Below are 16,781 nucleotides of genomic sequence, written 5' to 3'. Positions count from 1 at the left end.
ATATTTACAATTTTATCATTTTCATTCGTCTCAAATACAATTTCAGGTCTTGGATGTTAAAAAATTTAAAAATTCATAAAAAATCGATCAAGTTTGGATCTTATTCACTAAATTTTTGTTTCAAGACTAAATTTAGTTTACAAATATTCAAAAAAATTACTTTCTTTTGTTAACAGCAACAAAAAAAGTTAAAATTTTGTCAAAAAATTCCCAAAAATTTAGCAACCAAAACTTGTTTTGTTAAATTGTTATCAAATTCCATCAAAATAAGACTGAATATCGACAAAAAGTTTTCATTTAAACATGGCAGACGAGAAAAAACCCACAGTAAGTCCTAAAATTCCCCTAAAAACTTGAATTCTCAAAAATTCCATTACAGACAAACGACGAGCTCGCAAACGCTAAACAAGGAATCGTCCGCCAAAAGTTCCATCTTTACGTAGAATTGTGTGAAAACAGCATGAGGATCGAAATGCACATGAAACGCCTCTCGAATCTGCGGAAGGAATTGAATTACATCAAAAATACCGACTGGAAATACGATCCAATTGAGAAGCCAGCGTGAAATTAAAGTTAATTTACTGAAATTTATCCGTTCCAAGTGATTTTTCGTAGTTGATAAGTTGTAAAAATAAACATTTTTTATTTCGTATGAACAGGTTTCTTGGGATTTTTCTTGAAATTTTGCTTTCCTGAGTTTTTTCGTGTGTCACCTTTCTTTCCTTTTTTGTTCGGGATCTCGCCCTTGAACCGTTTATTCGCTTTATATTGATTTTCGGCACTTTCTTTGATATTTTCTTCCCTCCAACTCGATGGGATATGATGATTAAAGTATTTCGCTTCGTCCTGGCTGATTTGTTGTCGGATTTGATCCAAAAGGTTCTTGGGTCCCTGAAAGAAATTAAAGTCAGTAATGGTCAAAAAGGAAAAAAATTGAAAAAATTTCTTACCAAATCAGCTTTTTTCGAAGTTTTTCGTTTCATAATCGCTTTTTCCTTCTCCAAAGCCTTTTGCAATGCCTTCAGGGTGTTTGCATAATCCAAAGCTTTGCTTTCCTCAATACTTGGATTCGTCTTAATTTCCGCTACGGACTCCTTTCCTGCTTGTTCAATGATTTTCTGGAAGGGTTTCAGCTGGAATTTCTCAAGGAGCGTTATTCCGACGCCTGCTTGGCCAGCACGAGCTGTTCTGCCGATGCGATGAATGTAGGTTTTGACGTGTTTTGGGGCGTCATATGAGATAACGACATCCACTGCTGGAATATCGATACCTCGAGCAAGTGCATCTGTGCTAATGATGCCGTTAACTTTGAACGAAGCGAATTTGTGGAGGACATTTTTACGTGCAGCCAAGCTCAAAGTACTCGAAAGCTCCTCAATGACCATTTCGTCGCCGAAAAGTTCTTGTAACACGAACGACAAACGATGTGAGGCATCTGTACTGTTGGTGAAACACAAAAATCGTCGCCAATTGTTCTCTTTTAGCAACGCATAAACACTCAGCGGCTTCAATCGTGTCTCCGTAAGACAATAATTCTCAACCAAATTCGCTGGAGTCGTATATTTTCCGATAAAATCTCCGCGTTTTTCCTTGTTATTCGTCAATTTTTCGCCATTTTCATCCGTTTCTTGCTCTGCAGAGTCTTTATGAATGACTGTGGTGAACAATTTCGGATGGAACAACTTGAATTTTTGGATTTTTTCCGGATCCTGACTCAAAGTTGCGGAAAATAGCAGTTTATGAGGAGGTCTCGAGGTGTTTCTTAAACTGCTTACACTCAAAGGAATCGATTTTCCCATCAAATAGGACTCATTTTCGAGTTTTATGTGCTTATTCAAGTGATATAACCAGTCATTTTGGATTTGATCCATGACACGATCCGCTTCGTCGATGACCAAAAACCGCAAATCCTTGATGGAAAAGCCTTCGGTCGATTGTAAATGCTCAACGAGACGTCCCGCAGTGGTTACAACGATGTCAACTTTGGAGAAATATTGTCCGTTGATATTTTCTACGAGTCTTGAGCGTTCTTGAGCAAGCGGCATGGAGCTCGTTAATAGGGTTGCGACGATTTTTGTGTCTTTACACAACTAAAAAAATGAAAATTTATTAAAAATTTACAAATTTTCACTCTAAAAATCTTACCTGCTTGAAAACTTGAAAGACTTGCTCCGCCAATTCATTAACAGGCAAGATCACCAAAGCGCGAACCTTTCGTTGGACTCGTTGCAGGAGTAATTGCACGATTGGAACAGCAAATGCCAAAGTTTTACCGCTTCCCGTTGGAGCTGAACAGCAAATATCTCGGGGCCAAAAGGGACTCGGCTTTGATTGGATGTCCAAAATGAACGGAATTACCTCTTTTTGTACGGGAAATAGATGTTTAACCCCGGAAGCGAGCAAATTTTCTTTAATTTTTGCATCCAAATAGGACAAATCCTCAACAGTCGTCGTCGTATCGGACAAATCATTGGAAATAACGCGCGGATATGCAAGCCACGCTGGAAGAACAGACCGAATTTTACGCCGTTGTTCGAAAACTTGCTTGCCCAAGACTTGGAAATCCGAGTCTTTGAGAGCTTCTTCGATGTCTTTCGTTTTTGTGAGTTTTGGTTCATCTGGAATTGAAGTTTTTTCTTCTTCAACAACTTCTGTGGTGTCCATTTGCTCATTTTCTTCGACATTTTGTTCTTCAACGACGGGAGCGCGTTCCTTTTTCAACTTTTTCTTTGACTCAACTTTGGATTTTAAGGCATTCAAGAGTTTGGCTTCCTTTTCTGCTTCGTTTTCGGACTCGGATTCGCTTTCAGACTCTGATGTTTGAGCGTCAACTTCCATTTCCTCCTCATCTTGGGGCTTTTCGGGGATTTCAATGACGGAATTTCCATTTTTAAGTCCGTTGTAGAGTTCTTCGGATGATTCGTCACTGTCGGAATTGTATCCTTCGACCTTCTTTTTGGGCTTTTTCTTCTCCGATCCGCCGCTTTTCTTGCGTTCACTGATTTTTGTGAGTAATTTCGAAAATAATTTCGTTTCTTTCGTCTTTTCTGCCGTGTCTACCATCGTAAATGCAATTTTCAGACAAAAATCGGTCTTTCACATGTGGATTTGTTTTGATTTTTGCCCGAGCTGTCATTCAAAGTGAGACGAATGTAAGTGATATAACAACAAATCCACATGTGATTATGAATTTTTGAGTTTAAAATCGTATTTTAAATAATAAATTCAATTTAAATCATCAAAAATTCACAAAAAATTATAAAAATCTGCCAACAAGATGCCCGGCAGTCGAATTTTCAACCGAAACAAGTCCTTGGGCTTCGTAAGCAATCATGTTCCTGCTGCCGTTCGTTACTACCAGAAGCGAAAGGAGAACATAATCGTCACTTGCACCGGTCGGAGCGTTCACGCGTTCACAACTAACTTCCGTTTGATCAATTCCACGCCGTTGCATGCGGAGGACATCAATTGCGTCGTCACAGATCCGTTTCTCGTGCATGTCGCTGCCGGAAAAAACATCTATTCATGGCGTTCCGGGCGGATAATCAAAAAAACATTCATCGGGCACAAAGCTAATGTGCATCTCATGCTTCCGTTCGGGCCTCATCTCATCTCCGTTGACGAGGATAACGTTTTAAAAGTCTGGGACATCGAATCGGAACTCCTTTATTTGGAAATTCCCTTTGACAAAACGAATTTCCGAGTCACAAGTATCCTCCATCCGCCAACTTATGTGAATAAAGTGCTTCTCGGCAGTGAACAAGGCACATTACAACTCTGGAATTTGAAATCTTCCAAATTAATTTACACTTTTAATCAATTCACGTCAAAAATAACGACTTTGGAAGCAGCTCCCGCATCAGATATCGTCGCCGTCGGGTTAGAAACCGGCAAAATTAGTCTCCTCAACCTCAAATTCGATGAAATCCTGATGGAATTCAATCAAGAAGATGGAGCTGTCACAGCAATTAGCTTCCGAACCGATGGTTTTCCGATAATGGTAACTGGAAGCACAAGCGGAAGAGTCTCAATTTGGGATTTGGAGAAGCGAAAATTGGTTACAATCTTGGAGGCGCATGCTGATAGTGTTAGTACGTTAAGTTGCTTCAACAGCGAGCCACTGATGTTCACAGCATCCCCTGACAACTCGATAAAATTATGGATTTTTGACATGCCCGATGGAGGTCCGCGGTTATTGCGACGTCGAGAGGGACATGCTTTGCCTCCATTGTGCATAAGGTATCACGGGGCAGGCGGAAGACACATTGTATCATCAGGCGAAGATGTTAGTATGAGAATTTTCAGCACAGTTTCCGAAACATTGAACAGAAGCATGGGTCAAGCGAGCTATAATCGGGAAGCTGCAAAGAAAAAACGTGAGAAAAAAAATTTTTTTGAAGAAAATTTTAAATTTTAATGAAATTTTTTGTAGGATCAAAGGCAAAAGCGCTTTTAATGCCGCCGGTAATCCATTTCACGACGGAAACCACACGAGAAAAGGAATGGGACAACATCGCCGCTATCCACAGAGACTATAAAATGGTTACTACTTGGTCCTTCGATCGTTGTAAGATGGGAGAATTGAAAATTGTTCCAGAAAATTTGAAAGACAAGGTCAGAACTGACTTCAGTACCGTCGCGAATTGCATCTGTTTGACACATTGCGGCAATTTTGTCGTTATTGGCTACACAAATGGAGATGGTAAGTGATAATTTTCAATTTTTCTTAAAAAAATTTCATAAAAATTCCTATGAAACAGTCCATCGCTTCAACATTCAATCCGGAATTCATCGTGCCACGTATGGAAAGCCCGCGCACGATAGCTCAGTACAAGGCGTCGCCACTGACAACTTAAATCAAGTCGTAATTTCCGGCGGTTTCGATGGCGAAGTGAAATTCTGGCATTTTCGCAACACCTCTGAATGCCTAAAAACCCTCGAACTCGGCGAAGGAATCAGTTTTTTCCGTTTTCATCGTGACAGTTCGTTACTTTGTGTCGCTTTGGATGACTTTACGGTTTGCTTAATTGATGCCGATGCCAAATACGTTGCTCGTAAATTTAGTGGGCACAAAGCTCGACTCACTGACGCCTGTTTTTCGCCCGATGGACGATGGCTTTTGACCACAGCGATGGATTGCGTCGTCAAAGTTTATGATATCCCCTCGTCATATCTCGTGGATCACTTTAAAGTCGAAAGTCCTTGCACATCGATGACAATGTCGCCAACGGGAGATTTCCTTGCAACGACTCACGTTGACTACTTGGGTATCAATTTGTGGGCGAACAAGACACTTTTCAACCATATTTCGATGCGAGCGCTGAAAGAAACGTCAGAACCGTATTTGATGAGCTTCCCCGTTGCCGGCAAAGAAACCGAACTTGATGACTCCGACGACTTTGAGTTTGACGAGATACCCGATTACAAGTCCCCTGCGATGTTGAGTCCCGATTTACTGACTTTATCTGATCTTGCGTTGTCCCGTTGGCAGAATTTGTTGAATTTGGATGTCTGTAAAAGGAGAAATAAGCCGAAACAGCCGCCAAAACAGCCCAAACAAGCGCCGTTTTTCCTGCCTACCGTTGCGGGACTCGAAATGAAGTTCGATTTGAATCAAATGGACCTCAATGGTGATGCGGAAGATGACTCACGTATTGCAGCAATAGCTCATATTGAAAATTTAACCACTTTTGGAAGACTTTTGAAAAGTACAATAGCCACAGACAACTTTGACGAAGCAATTTCGAAGCTCGTTTCGATGAATGTATCGGGCATTGACTTTGAAATTAAGAGTTTATCCCCCGTGGGTGGCGGAAATATCGCTATAATGTTGCAATTTATGAAAATGATCATCAAAATGTTCCAATCGAAGGTGAATTATGAACTTGCACAGTCATATTTGGGGGTTTTCCTGAAGGAGCATGCAGAATTAATTGTCGAAAATCAAGAACTCGCGGATTGTTTGGAGGAATTGGATTCCGTGTCACAACAGGGATGGCAAAAATTAGAAGACCAGCTCATGTACGGCATTGGCGTTGTGAATTCTCTCCGAAATTACGGGTTTTCCGCCGTTACAAAGTAAGATTTTGACCTGAAATTGAATAAATTGTTATAAAAAAAAATTAATTTTCATACAAATCTCAATTTATTTCGATACAAAAATAATAAATATGCTAAACGACGAAGGATCGAAGCGCTTCTACCGTCGTACGTTCCAAAACCATGTCCTTGAAGTAAATCTGGAACTCCTTAACCATCTTATAGAGACTTCGTTTGGCTGCCTGACGCGCTTTAATGAAACTATAATTCGATTTTTTCGCAACAACCAAGTTCATCGCGTTAATTTTTTCTAATATTTGGTGCAACTCGAGCAGAGTTTTGATGATTTTTGGCAGGGAGTCTTGCACGACACCGTATTTGTCTTCCGTCAATGAAAAAACGGCGATTGCGGCGATGCCTTGACTGAGATAAGTCACCTTCTCCGAGTAGTTGGCGAGTATTTGGGTGACTTTTTTGCTTTTATCTTCGCCGAAAAGCGATCGAAGGGTCGATGGAACGTTGCAATTGAGACTAACTTGGGGAGTTTTTGGTTCGGGCATTACCGGAGGGGCTGTAAGTGGCTTCAGAGGTGACGCAATTGGAGTATAGACCATGTTACGAATCCCAAGGGTCTTGTTCATGTCACGTTGCTCCGTTTTTTCGTCTCTTACGGGTGATGTTATGACCGGCAGTGCGTTATTATTGTTTGCGATGACAGGAGTTGGGACTTTTTTCGTTTCAATTACCTCCGTAAGGCTTTTTGTGAACTCCTGAAGGACTTTTAGCGTTGCTTCGTTCACATTTCGGAAGTTGTGAGGATGACCCCCGACAGAACTGAGTGAAAAAAGCTCCTGACGACGAGCGGTGTTGTAATTTTGTGATAGTACGAAGAAATCCAGAGCAGCCAGAGTTTGAATTAAAGGAATTTTCGTGTACAAAAGACCATCAGCTAAGGTTAAATATGCGTCGGAAGCAATCAATGCCGGTTTTTCGATGGGAAATTGCTGATAATCCGAGAAAAATACCTCAAAAACGTCTTTTAGCATTGTTAGTGAGCAGGAAATGTACGCGAATAACAACCAGGTGTAGAAATAAAGATGATAATCGATGATGAGTCCTATTGAAAAAAAGTAAAAAAGGTAAGTTATGTGCAAAATTTTAAGAAATTCTTCAAAAAACTTACCAAAAATGTTATTTTTCTCGAGATTTTTGCTCCAAATGCTGATTCCCATGAATGTCGTGACTGCCAAAGCGCACAAAAAGCTCGGAAATATCGATTCTCCCAAAGATTTCCAGAAATTTGTGAAGAAATCCGTTTTTATTCGCAGATATTTCTTCTGCTGCAACACCGGAAACTCGATGACATCCGTTTGGCGCTTGCTAATAAAGTGCCCGACAGTCACCAAGCCACACAGCAACAAGTAAACACATTTTAAATTATATTCCCACGTCGTTCGATGCAAGACCCTTCCATATTCCTCGCTCAAAAATCGCAAAAAAGTCCATGTCAGCACGAGTCCCGTGACGAACTGAAACGCTACTTTGGTTAACTTTCGCAGAAATTTGGAAATTTCTCCGGGCTTTTTCGGCGAAAGGTAATTCAGCAACAACATGACGCCATTTGCGACAGTAAGAGCTCCGATTGGCAGCAGGAAGAAGAGCGTGGATATCCGCAACATGCTCCGGAAAGTGCCGAAAATCCAGGTAATCGGAGTCAGGGGGTTTGTGTTGACAATGAGGACCGTAAACGTTAGCAGCAAATACTGGATGAGCAGGCAAGTGGCGGTTGCGGACGTGAATCGGTACGCACAAAGGCGTTTTGCTTCCATTTTTCGAAGGTTTTTTGTCCTTAAGCGGCGAAAGGTGCGAGAAGAAGTACGTTATTTCACAATTTTTTGAATGCCGTTTGTTTTGTTGTGCTTTGCCCGGCAATTCGCGTGGGACGAATGAAAGTGAAAAAATGTTGTTGAATTGGAAAATGGCGATTTTCGTAGCAATTTGAAAATATTAACATAAAACACGTTAAGGGATCTGAATAAAATTCATGAAAAATGATATAAAAAGGAAAAAAAGGAAAAAGAAAAAAATGACAAAGGTCAAATTCCAAATGGATAAAAATTTGTGACAATTTATCATTTTTAATCATTTTATAACTCAAAAAACATAGTTTTGTTTTGAAATTATATAATTTTAAATCATTTTATAACTCAAAACTGCCAAAAAATTGAAACTGAAAAAAAATTTTTTCTTTGACACAGTTTTGTTTTGAAAACTAAATCAAGAGCAAAACTGTGTCAAAAACTGTGTCAAAAACTGTGTCAAAGCAATTTTTGTCAAATCTTGCTCCAAATGGATAAAAATTTGTCAGAGGGCTCTAATTTATCATTTTTAATCATTTTATAACTCAAAACTGCCAAAAAATTGAAACTGAAAAAAAATTTTTTCTTTGACACAGTTTTGTTTTGAAAACTAAATCAAGATCAAAACTGTGTCAAAAACTATGTCAAAGCAATTTTTGTCAAATCTTGCTCCAAATGGATAAAAATTTGTCAGAGGGCTCTAATTTATCATTTTTAATCATTTTATAACTCAAAACTGCCAAAAAATTGAAACTGAAAAAAAATTTTTTCTTTGACACAGTTTTGTTTTGAAAACTAAATCAAGAGCAAAACTGTGTCAAAAACTGTGTCAAAAACTATGTCAAAGCAATTTTTGTCAAATCTTGCTCCAAATGGATAAAAATTTGTCAGAGGGCTCTAATTTATCATTTTTAATCATTTTATAACTCAAAACTGCCAAAAAATTGAAACTGAAAAAAAATTTTTTCTTTGACACAGTTTTGTTTTGAAAACTAAATCAAGAGCAAAACTGTGTCAAAAACTGTGTCAAAAACTATGTCAAAGCAATTTTTGACAAATCTTGCTCCAAATGGATAAAAATTTGTCAGAGGGCTCTAATTTATCATTTTTAATCATTTTATAACTCAAAACTGCCAAAAAATTGAAACTGAAAAAAAATTTTTTCTTTGACACAGTTTTGTTTTGAAAACTAAATCAAGAGCAAAACTGTGTCAAAAACTGTGTCAAAAACTATGTCAAAGCAATTTTTGTCAAATCTTGCTCCAAATGGATAAAAATTTGTCAGAGGGCTCTAATTTATCATTTTTAATCATTTTATAACTCAAAACTGCCAAAAAATTGAAACTGAAAAAAAATTTTTTCTTTGACACAGTTTTGTTTTGAAAACTAAATCAAGAGCAAAACTGTGTCAAAAACTGTCAAAAACTATGTCAAAGCAATTTTTGTCAAATCTTGCTCCAAATGGATAAAAATTTGTCAGAGGGCTCTAATTTATCATTTTTAATCATTTTATAACTCAAAACTGCCAAAAAATTGAAACTGAAAAAAAATTTTTTCTTTGACACAGTTTTGTTTTGAAAACTAAATCAAGAAAAAAACCAAATCAAAAACTGTGTCAAAAACTGTGTCAAAGCAATTTTTGTCAAATCTTGCTCCAAATGGATAAAAATTTGTCAGAGGGCTCTAATTTATCATTTTTAATCATTTTATAACTCAAAACTGCCAAAAAATTGAAACTGAAAAAAAATTTTTTCTTTGACACAGTTTTGTTTTGAAAACTAAATCAAGAGCAAAACTGTGTCAAAAACTGTGTCAAAAACTATGTCAAAGCAATTTTTGTCAAATCTTGCTCCAAATGGATAAAAATTTGTCAGAGGGCTCTAATTTATCATTTTTCAGAGGGCTTAATTTATCATTTTTAATCATTTTATAACTCAAAACTGCCAAAAAATTGAAACTGAAAAAAAATTTTTTCTTTGACACAGTTTTGTTTTGAAAACTAAATCAAGAGCAAAACTGTGTCAAAAACTGTGTCAAAAACTATGTCAAAGCAATTTTTGTCAAATCTTGCTCCAAATGGATAAAAATTTGTCAGAGGGCTCTAATTTATCATTTTTAATCATTTTATAACTCAAAACTGCCAAAAAATTGAAACTGAAAAAAAATTTTTTCTTTGACACAGTTTTGTTTTGAAAACTAAATCAAGAGCAAAACTGTGTCAAAAACTGTGTCAAAAACTATGTCAAAGCAATTTTTGTCAAATCTTGCTCCAAATGGATAAAAATTTGTCAGAGGGCTCTAATTTATCATTTTTAATCATTTTATAACTCAAAACTGCCAAAAAATTGAAACTGAAAAAAAATTTTTTCTTTGACACAGTTTTGTTTTGAAAACTAAATCAAGAGCAAAACTGTGTCAAAAACATAACTCAAAACTGCCAAAAAATTGAAACTGAAAAAAAATTTTTTCTTTGACACAGTTTTGTTTTCAAAAACTGTGTCAAAAACAATGTCAAAGCAATTTTTGTCAAATCTTGCTCCAAATAGATAAAAATTTGTCAGAGGGCTCTAATTTATCATTTTTAATCATTTTATAACTCAAAACTGCCAAAAAATTGAAACTGAAAAAAAATTTTTTCTTTGACACAGTTTTGTTTTGAAAACTAAATCAAGAGCAAAACTGTGTCAAAAACTATGTCAAAGCAATTTTTGTCAAATCTTGCTCCAAATGGATAAAAATTTGTCAGAGGGCTCTAATTTATCATTTTTAATCATTTTATAACTCAAAACTGCCAAAAAATTGAAACTGAAAAAAAATTTTTTCTTTGACACAGTTTTGTTTTGAAAACTAAATCAAGAGCAAAACTGTGTCAAAAACTGTGTCAAAGCAATTTTTGTCAAATCTTGCTCCAAATGGATAAAAATTTGTCAGAGGGCTCTAATTTATCATTTTTAATCATTTTATAACTCAAAACTGCCAAAAAATTGAAACTGAAAAAAAATTTTTTCTTTGACACAGTTTTGTTTTGAAAACTAAATCAAGAGCAAAAAAAAACTGTGTCAAAAACTATGTCAAAGCAATTTTTGTCAAATCTTGCTCCAAATGGATAAAAATTTGTCAGAGGGCTCTAATTTATCATTTTTAATCATTTTATAACTCAAAACTGCCAAAAAATTGAAACTGAAAAAAAATTTTTTTCTTTGACACAGTTTTGTTTTGAAAACTAAATCAAAAACTGTGTGTCAAAGCAATTTTTGTCAAATCTTGCTCCAAATGGATAAAAATTTGTCAGAGGGCTCTAATTTATCATTTTCAACCATTTAACTCAAATGCAACGAAGTTAGCAGGAAATAATTTTTCCACAATAAAATCCATGAAATAAACGTTCCTTAAATTCAAACCTTCGTTAAATAAAATTATTGATTACACTTTCCACGACTTTTCCGCTCTCTCTCTCTTTCTCACACACAAACACTAAATTCACTCAATTAACATTCCTCAACACACACCATTCGGGAAATTTGTAAAATTTTCCCGCGCATGTTCTCTTCGGCCCGTCATTCTCGTATCTTATCTACTCGCTGTCGACAGATACACAAAAACCGATGGAAACCCAACGAAAATGTGATTGTGAAAAATCCATTTGGTACCGCTCTGCTACGAGAACGACGACGACGACGACTCTTTGACGAGTGTCTCAGTGTTCGTTTGTACGGTGAGGAAATTTGAAATAAAAAAAGAATCCGAGATGATCAAATACTAGAAAAATACACAAAATACGTGCAATAAACTTGCAAATTCGGATCAATTATTGTTTTAATTTGTCGCTTAAGAGTGCTTCAGGTCCGAGGAAAAGTGTCAAAATACGCCACAAAGATTTCAAGTGCGAAAAAAATTCGGAAAAGTGTCGGAAAAAAACTAACAAATTGGAATATTATTAAAAGTAGCAGCAGCACAAAAAAAAAACGAAAGAGATAAAAAAAATGGCAAAGAAAAAAGATTGACGTAGGAATATAAATTATATTATCTCAACAGAATAAAATAAAAAAAAAAAATATAAAAAAATAGAAAACAAAGAGGAAAGTGTGTGGAAGAAGAAGAAGTAGGTGAACCTCATAAAAGTTTCTCTCTTTTTTGCATGAAAATTGTGAAAAACTTACCCAAGTAGCAAGTGGTTTAAAATTTTAATCTTGTACAATCGATTTTTATCTGTTGGTCGGAGTACAAAAATAGCATTAAAACCAAAAAATTTTTATTGAGTTGTGAGAGTGAGGCGAGTGTGCCGAGGCCACATTTTGTTTGTTTTTCTTTCTCGATTCCGATACTGCGATGATGACGATGAAGATTATTTAAGTACGAGGTTATTGATGTTCTTTGGGCAAGCGGAACCGAACAAGCATGCGAGAAGCATCGAAGATTTATGAGGCGAAAAATAAATAAACAAGCAAATGGATGGGAAAATGAGTTCTTCGAGTTTTGTGGCAAAACTTTTTCCATTTCTAGCGAAAAATGTGTGATGGATTAACGTTTTTTTTTTGTTGCAGCTCCATAACTCGCTAATGTGTTAATTTTATTTTTTTGAAATTCTTTTGTTTGACTTTTCTTTTCTTTTCTCGAAGAGAAAATTTCCTTTGCATGGCACCTTAATGCCCTCTAACCCAATCAACGCTGTTCCTTCTTCTTCACGGTATACCTAGTCGTCATATAATCATCATCAAGCCGCAACGAATTTTCTGCATGTACCTGACAAGCAGCAACCAACTGACTGAAATAACATTTTCTCCCTAAGGCTCTTTGTCTCCCCATGCAACATTTTTCCTCGTTTTCGTTCCCTTTTGCCACTAAAAAAATAACATTTTTTTTTATTAAAATAAAAAAAAACGCAAAAATGCTTCGAAAGCAAGCAAAAATGAGGAAATTGAAGCAAGGCTGCGTGTTTTGATAAATTTGTTTAAATATTTGAATACATTTTTTTTGTCGTCATCGCAGCGAAATTTTGTTATGCTTGCTCGCAGACACACACGGTGAAATAGACAGACAGTAACAAGGAAATAGTTAAAAACTGATTAATATCTTTAATTAAACTTGACAAGATTAAGATTTCTTTGCAGTTGAAAGTTGAAATTTTTAAAGTTGTTATTTTTTGAAAAGTCATGAAATTGTCTTTTAATTTTTTTTTTAACTTTAGGCCGCTCCAAATTTTTTTTGAACTTTTTGTCCCATTTCAAAGGTCGAAAATCCAATGAGGCAAAATAAAAAAAAAAGTTAAAAATTTCATCAAAATTGACCGTTTTTTAGTCTTTTTTCGTATTTTTTCAAGGAATTTTACAAAATTTTTAAAAAAATTTTCATTTTTTAAAAAAATTTTTAATTTTTAAAAATTTTTTTATTAAATATCCATTCTAACATGAATTTTCTTCGGTAAAATTTTTCTCTAAAAAAATATTTTTCAAAATTTTTTGACAGTTTGACAGTTTTTATGAAATTTTTTTGTTTAAATTTTTAACTTGAAATACTCTGAGATAAATTTTAAATTATCAAATCTCAATGTAGATACCATAAAATCAACTAAAATATTGATTTATCACAAAAAACTGTTAAAATTTTGTCATTTTATATGAAACAGTATTTCAAATTTTTTTTTTATTTTGCCCCCCCCCCATTTTGAAAAAAAGTTTTTGGGACAAAAAGTTCGAAATAAATTTGGAGCGGCCTAACGTTTAAATTTAAAAAAAACTTAAAAATTGGATTTTAATTCAATTTTAGATCCGATTTTTTTAAAGATTGTCTATATTATCACTCCCATAACATTCGTGTGGAACAAAAGTATTCTTTCGAGGTACATCGATTTCGTTTTAAAATTAACATTATTCTAATCAATATAAGATTTTCGTCTTTTGGAAAAAAAATTTTTTTATCTCATTAAAAGGAAAATTTTGGAAAAAATTTCAATGTAAAGATGTTCAAAAGAGAAATTTCGTCAATAATTTCCACAAAAATTCAAATGAAATCTGATATTTTTTCTGCTTACGAAGAAAAAAAAGAAAGAATTTTATCAGAAATAAAATACCTTTCGTCCTTTGCAGCAATTATACTAAGCTCATAAACCAACACACTGTAATAAAACGTCAAATAATTGTAGAAAGTTGTGCCATGAGCCACACTGCGAACAAAGTAGGGTGCAGATGCAGACACAAAAAAGCATTAATTGAAAAAATAATCGGATATGAGTTGGATCCGATGTGTATACAAAAGCACCAACATGCTGCACAAAACGACACAAAACTCTATGAGAGTCGACTTACAAGTGCACTTTTACATATACTTGAGCATGAATTTTTCATTCTATTTTTCCCTTCCATTACTCTACGTTCGTTTCAAAATAGTACACATATATTTTTTTTCAAAAGAGAGATACATTGTTAGTATAAAGTAGCTCTAATGCACTTTGTATGCATTTCAATTGAATTTTCCTCCTGTTGGATTATTTTGAAAAAGAAGCCGACGACGTAGTGTTATTAGCTTATTTATAAAAAAATATCAAAGACTTTCATGTTACTTTTATGAGGAAACATGAGGTTTCTATCCCTCTTTTTAATGAGGAGCTAATAGAAAAGACATAAATTTTTATCGATTTTTAATTAATACAAGTCCCGATCACGTGTAAAAAAAGCAACAACAACAACAACAAGTTGAGCAATAATTCAAAAAAAAATTTTGAACGTCGCCTGCCGCCGTTAGGAATTTTCGCTGAAAATATCGCATGTGCTACAGTAATAAAATGGCCCAAATACCAAAAAAAAATATAGGCATCGTTTAAAAGAGCAAGTGCATTATAAATAGAAAAGTGTATCATCATCAATTACCGAGCAAATTGAATCGAAGAGAAATCAATAACAAACAAGATTTATTTCTAGATGGGAGACAGTGTCTATCTATCGATGGCTATGTCATGAGTAGACATATAAAATAGACGCCATGCCATTCAGGCCAAGAATTGTGTGTCTGTGTACATTAAATAGTTGTGACATTCGTAAGTCACATGACACAAGAGAAAAAACAGGGGATGATTTGAACTAGCATACGACTCCCTTTTCAATTAACCACGATGATCAGACAAGATAACACAAAAATGTGTGTGTTGACAACAACTTTTTTTCGTAATTGATCAGGTGAATTCATTAAAAAAATAACCCTTCGTGTCGTATTATAACACAAAAACAAAAAAAATATTTATTATTATCCTTATCTCATCATCTCGGTATTATTTTATATTTACCATTGTTCGTTATCAATGCTGAACAATCGCTTTATTGATCCCTTTTTTGTTCCTAAACGTAAATTTCTTGGACGTGTCTGGGCTTTCTTTATTTTTCTTTCTATTGATATTTTGTATTAAAACACAAAATCTGATTACTTATTCATAACATCAGCAATGCTATCTTTTCAATTTTGGAGTATTTTAAAGAACGCATAATAATACAAAGGAAAAAAAAGAGGCACTTCATGGCACTATATAAATATTACTACAAAGTACCAGGCAACAAAAAAAATGTATGAATAATCTGCAAAGCAGCAGAAAACGAAAAAGAAATGAAAGATGAACAACACAAAATAAAATGAAAATCGATTCCCATTAGCTGTGGCGTTATCGTATCGGGCGTTATGTACCTTATTTTCGATGTAAATGTATGCCAAGTCTCAGTGTGGAAGTTTACATATTGCTTCGTAAATTGTCTTTTTCTCGCTCGCAGCAATATTTTTTTCATTTGTGACATATTGAAACGTTTTGCATATGCGAGTTTGTGTTGTGTTGTGGTGTAACCCAATATTTGTTTATCGAACATTTCCAGAAAAAAAAAATGGAAGTTGTAAAAACTTGCTTCGAAATGGTGTCTGTTGAATTTGTCCGTTCCTTATTTTTTTTTAAAACCTTTAGGTTACTATTTATTTTCTTCTCTATCTTATATTGAGAAAAGTAGCTTGACATCCTCGTAGCTCGAATTTGAAATTTTTGTATTTTACTGGGTTGGTTTTGTTATTTTTCTTTTCGGCATGCACGAAGTAGATAATCAGATTCGATAAAGATGATCATAGTTGTTTTTTAAAAGCTTCAACAGCTTATCGTTCTTATTAAACAGTATTCCTTGCAGAGATTTTAAGCATTTATTAAGGGCAGTAGCAGTTCGAAAGAAAGTGTATAAGTGTAAAGGTGGCTAAAAGTAGTTATCGTAAGGATGTTGGAAGTTTTGATCATAATTTTCTTCGTGTATATTGTTTATTTCGTTTGTGACTTCCAAAACTAAAGGGTTTGTCGCATTGCCAATACTAAACCATATTACGCCTGAAAGAATTACAAGAAACAAAATTTAGTTGGATGGAAATTTATTAGAAAGAGGGCCTGTGAATTATCTGCTTTTGTGATTTTTATTCATCTCCAGACTTCAAAACACAAATGATCTTCGTTTAATATAAAATACTTCGAATCCAACTTACCCAAAAAAAAAATGCGCTCACATCCTTGATAAATTCTGCAAAAAAAAGTTTTAAAATTTGTTTGCACATTAGTTTTATTTTTGACAATGGAAAAAGGGAAAAATTGACGGAGGCACGAATATTGAACAACCTTTTATTTTTTTTTTGTGTTAAACAAATTGCCTCCTTAACACAACTACTCATCGTCTTGTTTCTTTTATCTGCACCAAAAATAGTTTTAAATTGATATTGACGTTATTTTTACTCGTTCTATCAACTTTTATGGCAGCTATTTATAAAACTTTCTTAATATATCCTTTTTTAAATCAGTAAAGCTTAATGATTTGAATCATCATCAATAAAGATAAACAAAATCCGTTCAAAGTCTGAAAAGTGTTTTGGCCTCAT

The 16,781-nt window shown here is 34.7% G+C and overlaps 3 protein-coding genes and 1 long non-coding RNA gene across 4 annotated transcripts; 2 read left to right on the top strand and 2 right to left on the bottom strand.

The window, feature by feature from the left end:
* The first annotated feature begins 40 nt into the window (after positions 1-40).
* Positions 41-662, top strand: LOC134831450 (uncharacterized). The gene is made up of 2 exons (XR_010161998.1): positions 41-327; positions 380-662. It is a non-coding gene; the product is annotated as an uncharacterized LOC134831450 (long non-coding RNA).
* On the bottom strand, positions 620-3,107 carry LOC134831448 (probable ATP-dependent RNA helicase Dbp73D). The gene is made up of 3 exons (XM_063845180.1): positions 2,146-3,107; positions 951-2,090; positions 620-891 (listed from the first exon to the last, which is right to left on the bottom strand). Exons 1-3 carry the CDS (start codon positions 3,061-3,063, stop codon positions 643-645), a joined length of 2,307 nt encoding a protein of 768 aa, XP_063701250.1. The 5' UTR covers positions 3,064-3,107; the 3' UTR covers positions 620-642.
* A 46-nt stretch (positions 3,108-3,153) lies between these two features.
* LOC134832888 (WD repeat-containing protein 36) lies at positions 3,154-6,166 on the top strand. The gene is made up of 3 exons (XM_063847094.1): positions 3,154-4,376; positions 4,433-4,702; positions 4,761-6,166. The coding sequence occupies exons 1-3, from the start codon at positions 3,278-3,280 to the stop codon at positions 6,080-6,082; spliced, it is 2,691 nt and encodes an 896-aa protein (XP_063703164.1). The 5' UTR covers positions 3,154-3,277; the 3' UTR covers positions 6,083-6,166.
* Positions 6,133-7,968, bottom strand: LOC134832890 (nucleoporin Ndc1). The gene is made up of 2 exons (XM_063847095.1): positions 7,223-7,968; positions 6,133-7,156 (listed from the first exon to the last, which is right to left on the bottom strand). The coding sequence occupies exons 1-2, from the start codon at positions 7,866-7,868 to the stop codon at positions 6,174-6,176; spliced, it is 1,629 nt and encodes a 542-aa protein (XP_063703165.1). The 5' UTR covers positions 7,869-7,968; the 3' UTR covers positions 6,133-6,173.
* Positions 7,969-16,781: the final 8,813 nt, after the last annotated feature.

Source organism: Culicoides brevitarsis, chromosome 2 (genome assembly GCF_036172545.1).
Source record: "Culicoides brevitarsis isolate CSIRO-B50_1 chromosome 2, AGI_CSIRO_Cbre_v1, whole genome shotgun sequence".
Classification (NCBI taxonomy): domain Eukaryota; kingdom Metazoa; phylum Arthropoda; class Insecta; order Diptera; family Ceratopogonidae; genus Culicoides; species Culicoides brevitarsis.
Note: the sequence above shows the minus strand (reverse complement) of the source record. Positions and strands in the feature narration are given on the sequence as shown.

What these genes read in the sequence shown, in the direction of transcription:
- LOC134831448 (XM_063845180.1), bottom strand. Translation starts at nt 3,063, where the DNA reads ATGGTAGACACGGCAGAAAAGACGAAAGAAACGAAATTATTTTCGAAA. An exon ending in TCTTTCAAGTTTTCAAGCAG is followed by an intron (nt 2,091 to 2,145) that starts GTAAGATTTTTA and finishes TCATTTTTTTAG; the next exon opens with TTGTGTAAAGACACAAAAAT. An exon ending in CTTCGAAAAAAGCTGATTTG is followed by an intron (nt 892 to 950) that starts GTAAGAAATTTT and finishes AATTTCTTTCAG; the next exon opens with GGACCCAAGAACCTTTTGGA.
- LOC134832888 (XM_063847094.1), top strand. Translation starts at nt 3,278, where the DNA reads ATGCCCGGCAGTCGAATTTTCAACCGAAACAAGTCCTTGGGCTTCGTA. An exon ending in GGAAGCTGCAAAGAAAAAAC is followed by an intron (nt 4,377 to 4,432) that starts GTGAGAAAAAAA and finishes AATTTTTTGTAG; the next exon opens with GATCAAAGGCAAAAGCGCTT. An exon ending in TGGCTACACAAATGGAGATG is followed by an intron (nt 4,703 to 4,760) that starts GTAAGTGATAAT and finishes CCTATGAAACAG; the next exon opens with TCCATCGCTTCAACATTCAA.
- LOC134832890 (XM_063847095.1), bottom strand. Translation starts at nt 7,868, where the DNA reads ATGGAAGCAAAACGCCTTTGTGCGTACCGATTCACGTCCGCAACCGCC. An exon ending in CGAGAAAAATAACATTTTTG is followed by an intron (nt 7,157 to 7,222) that starts GTAAGTTTTTTG and finishes TTTTTTCAATAG; the next exon opens with GACTCATCATCGATTATCAT.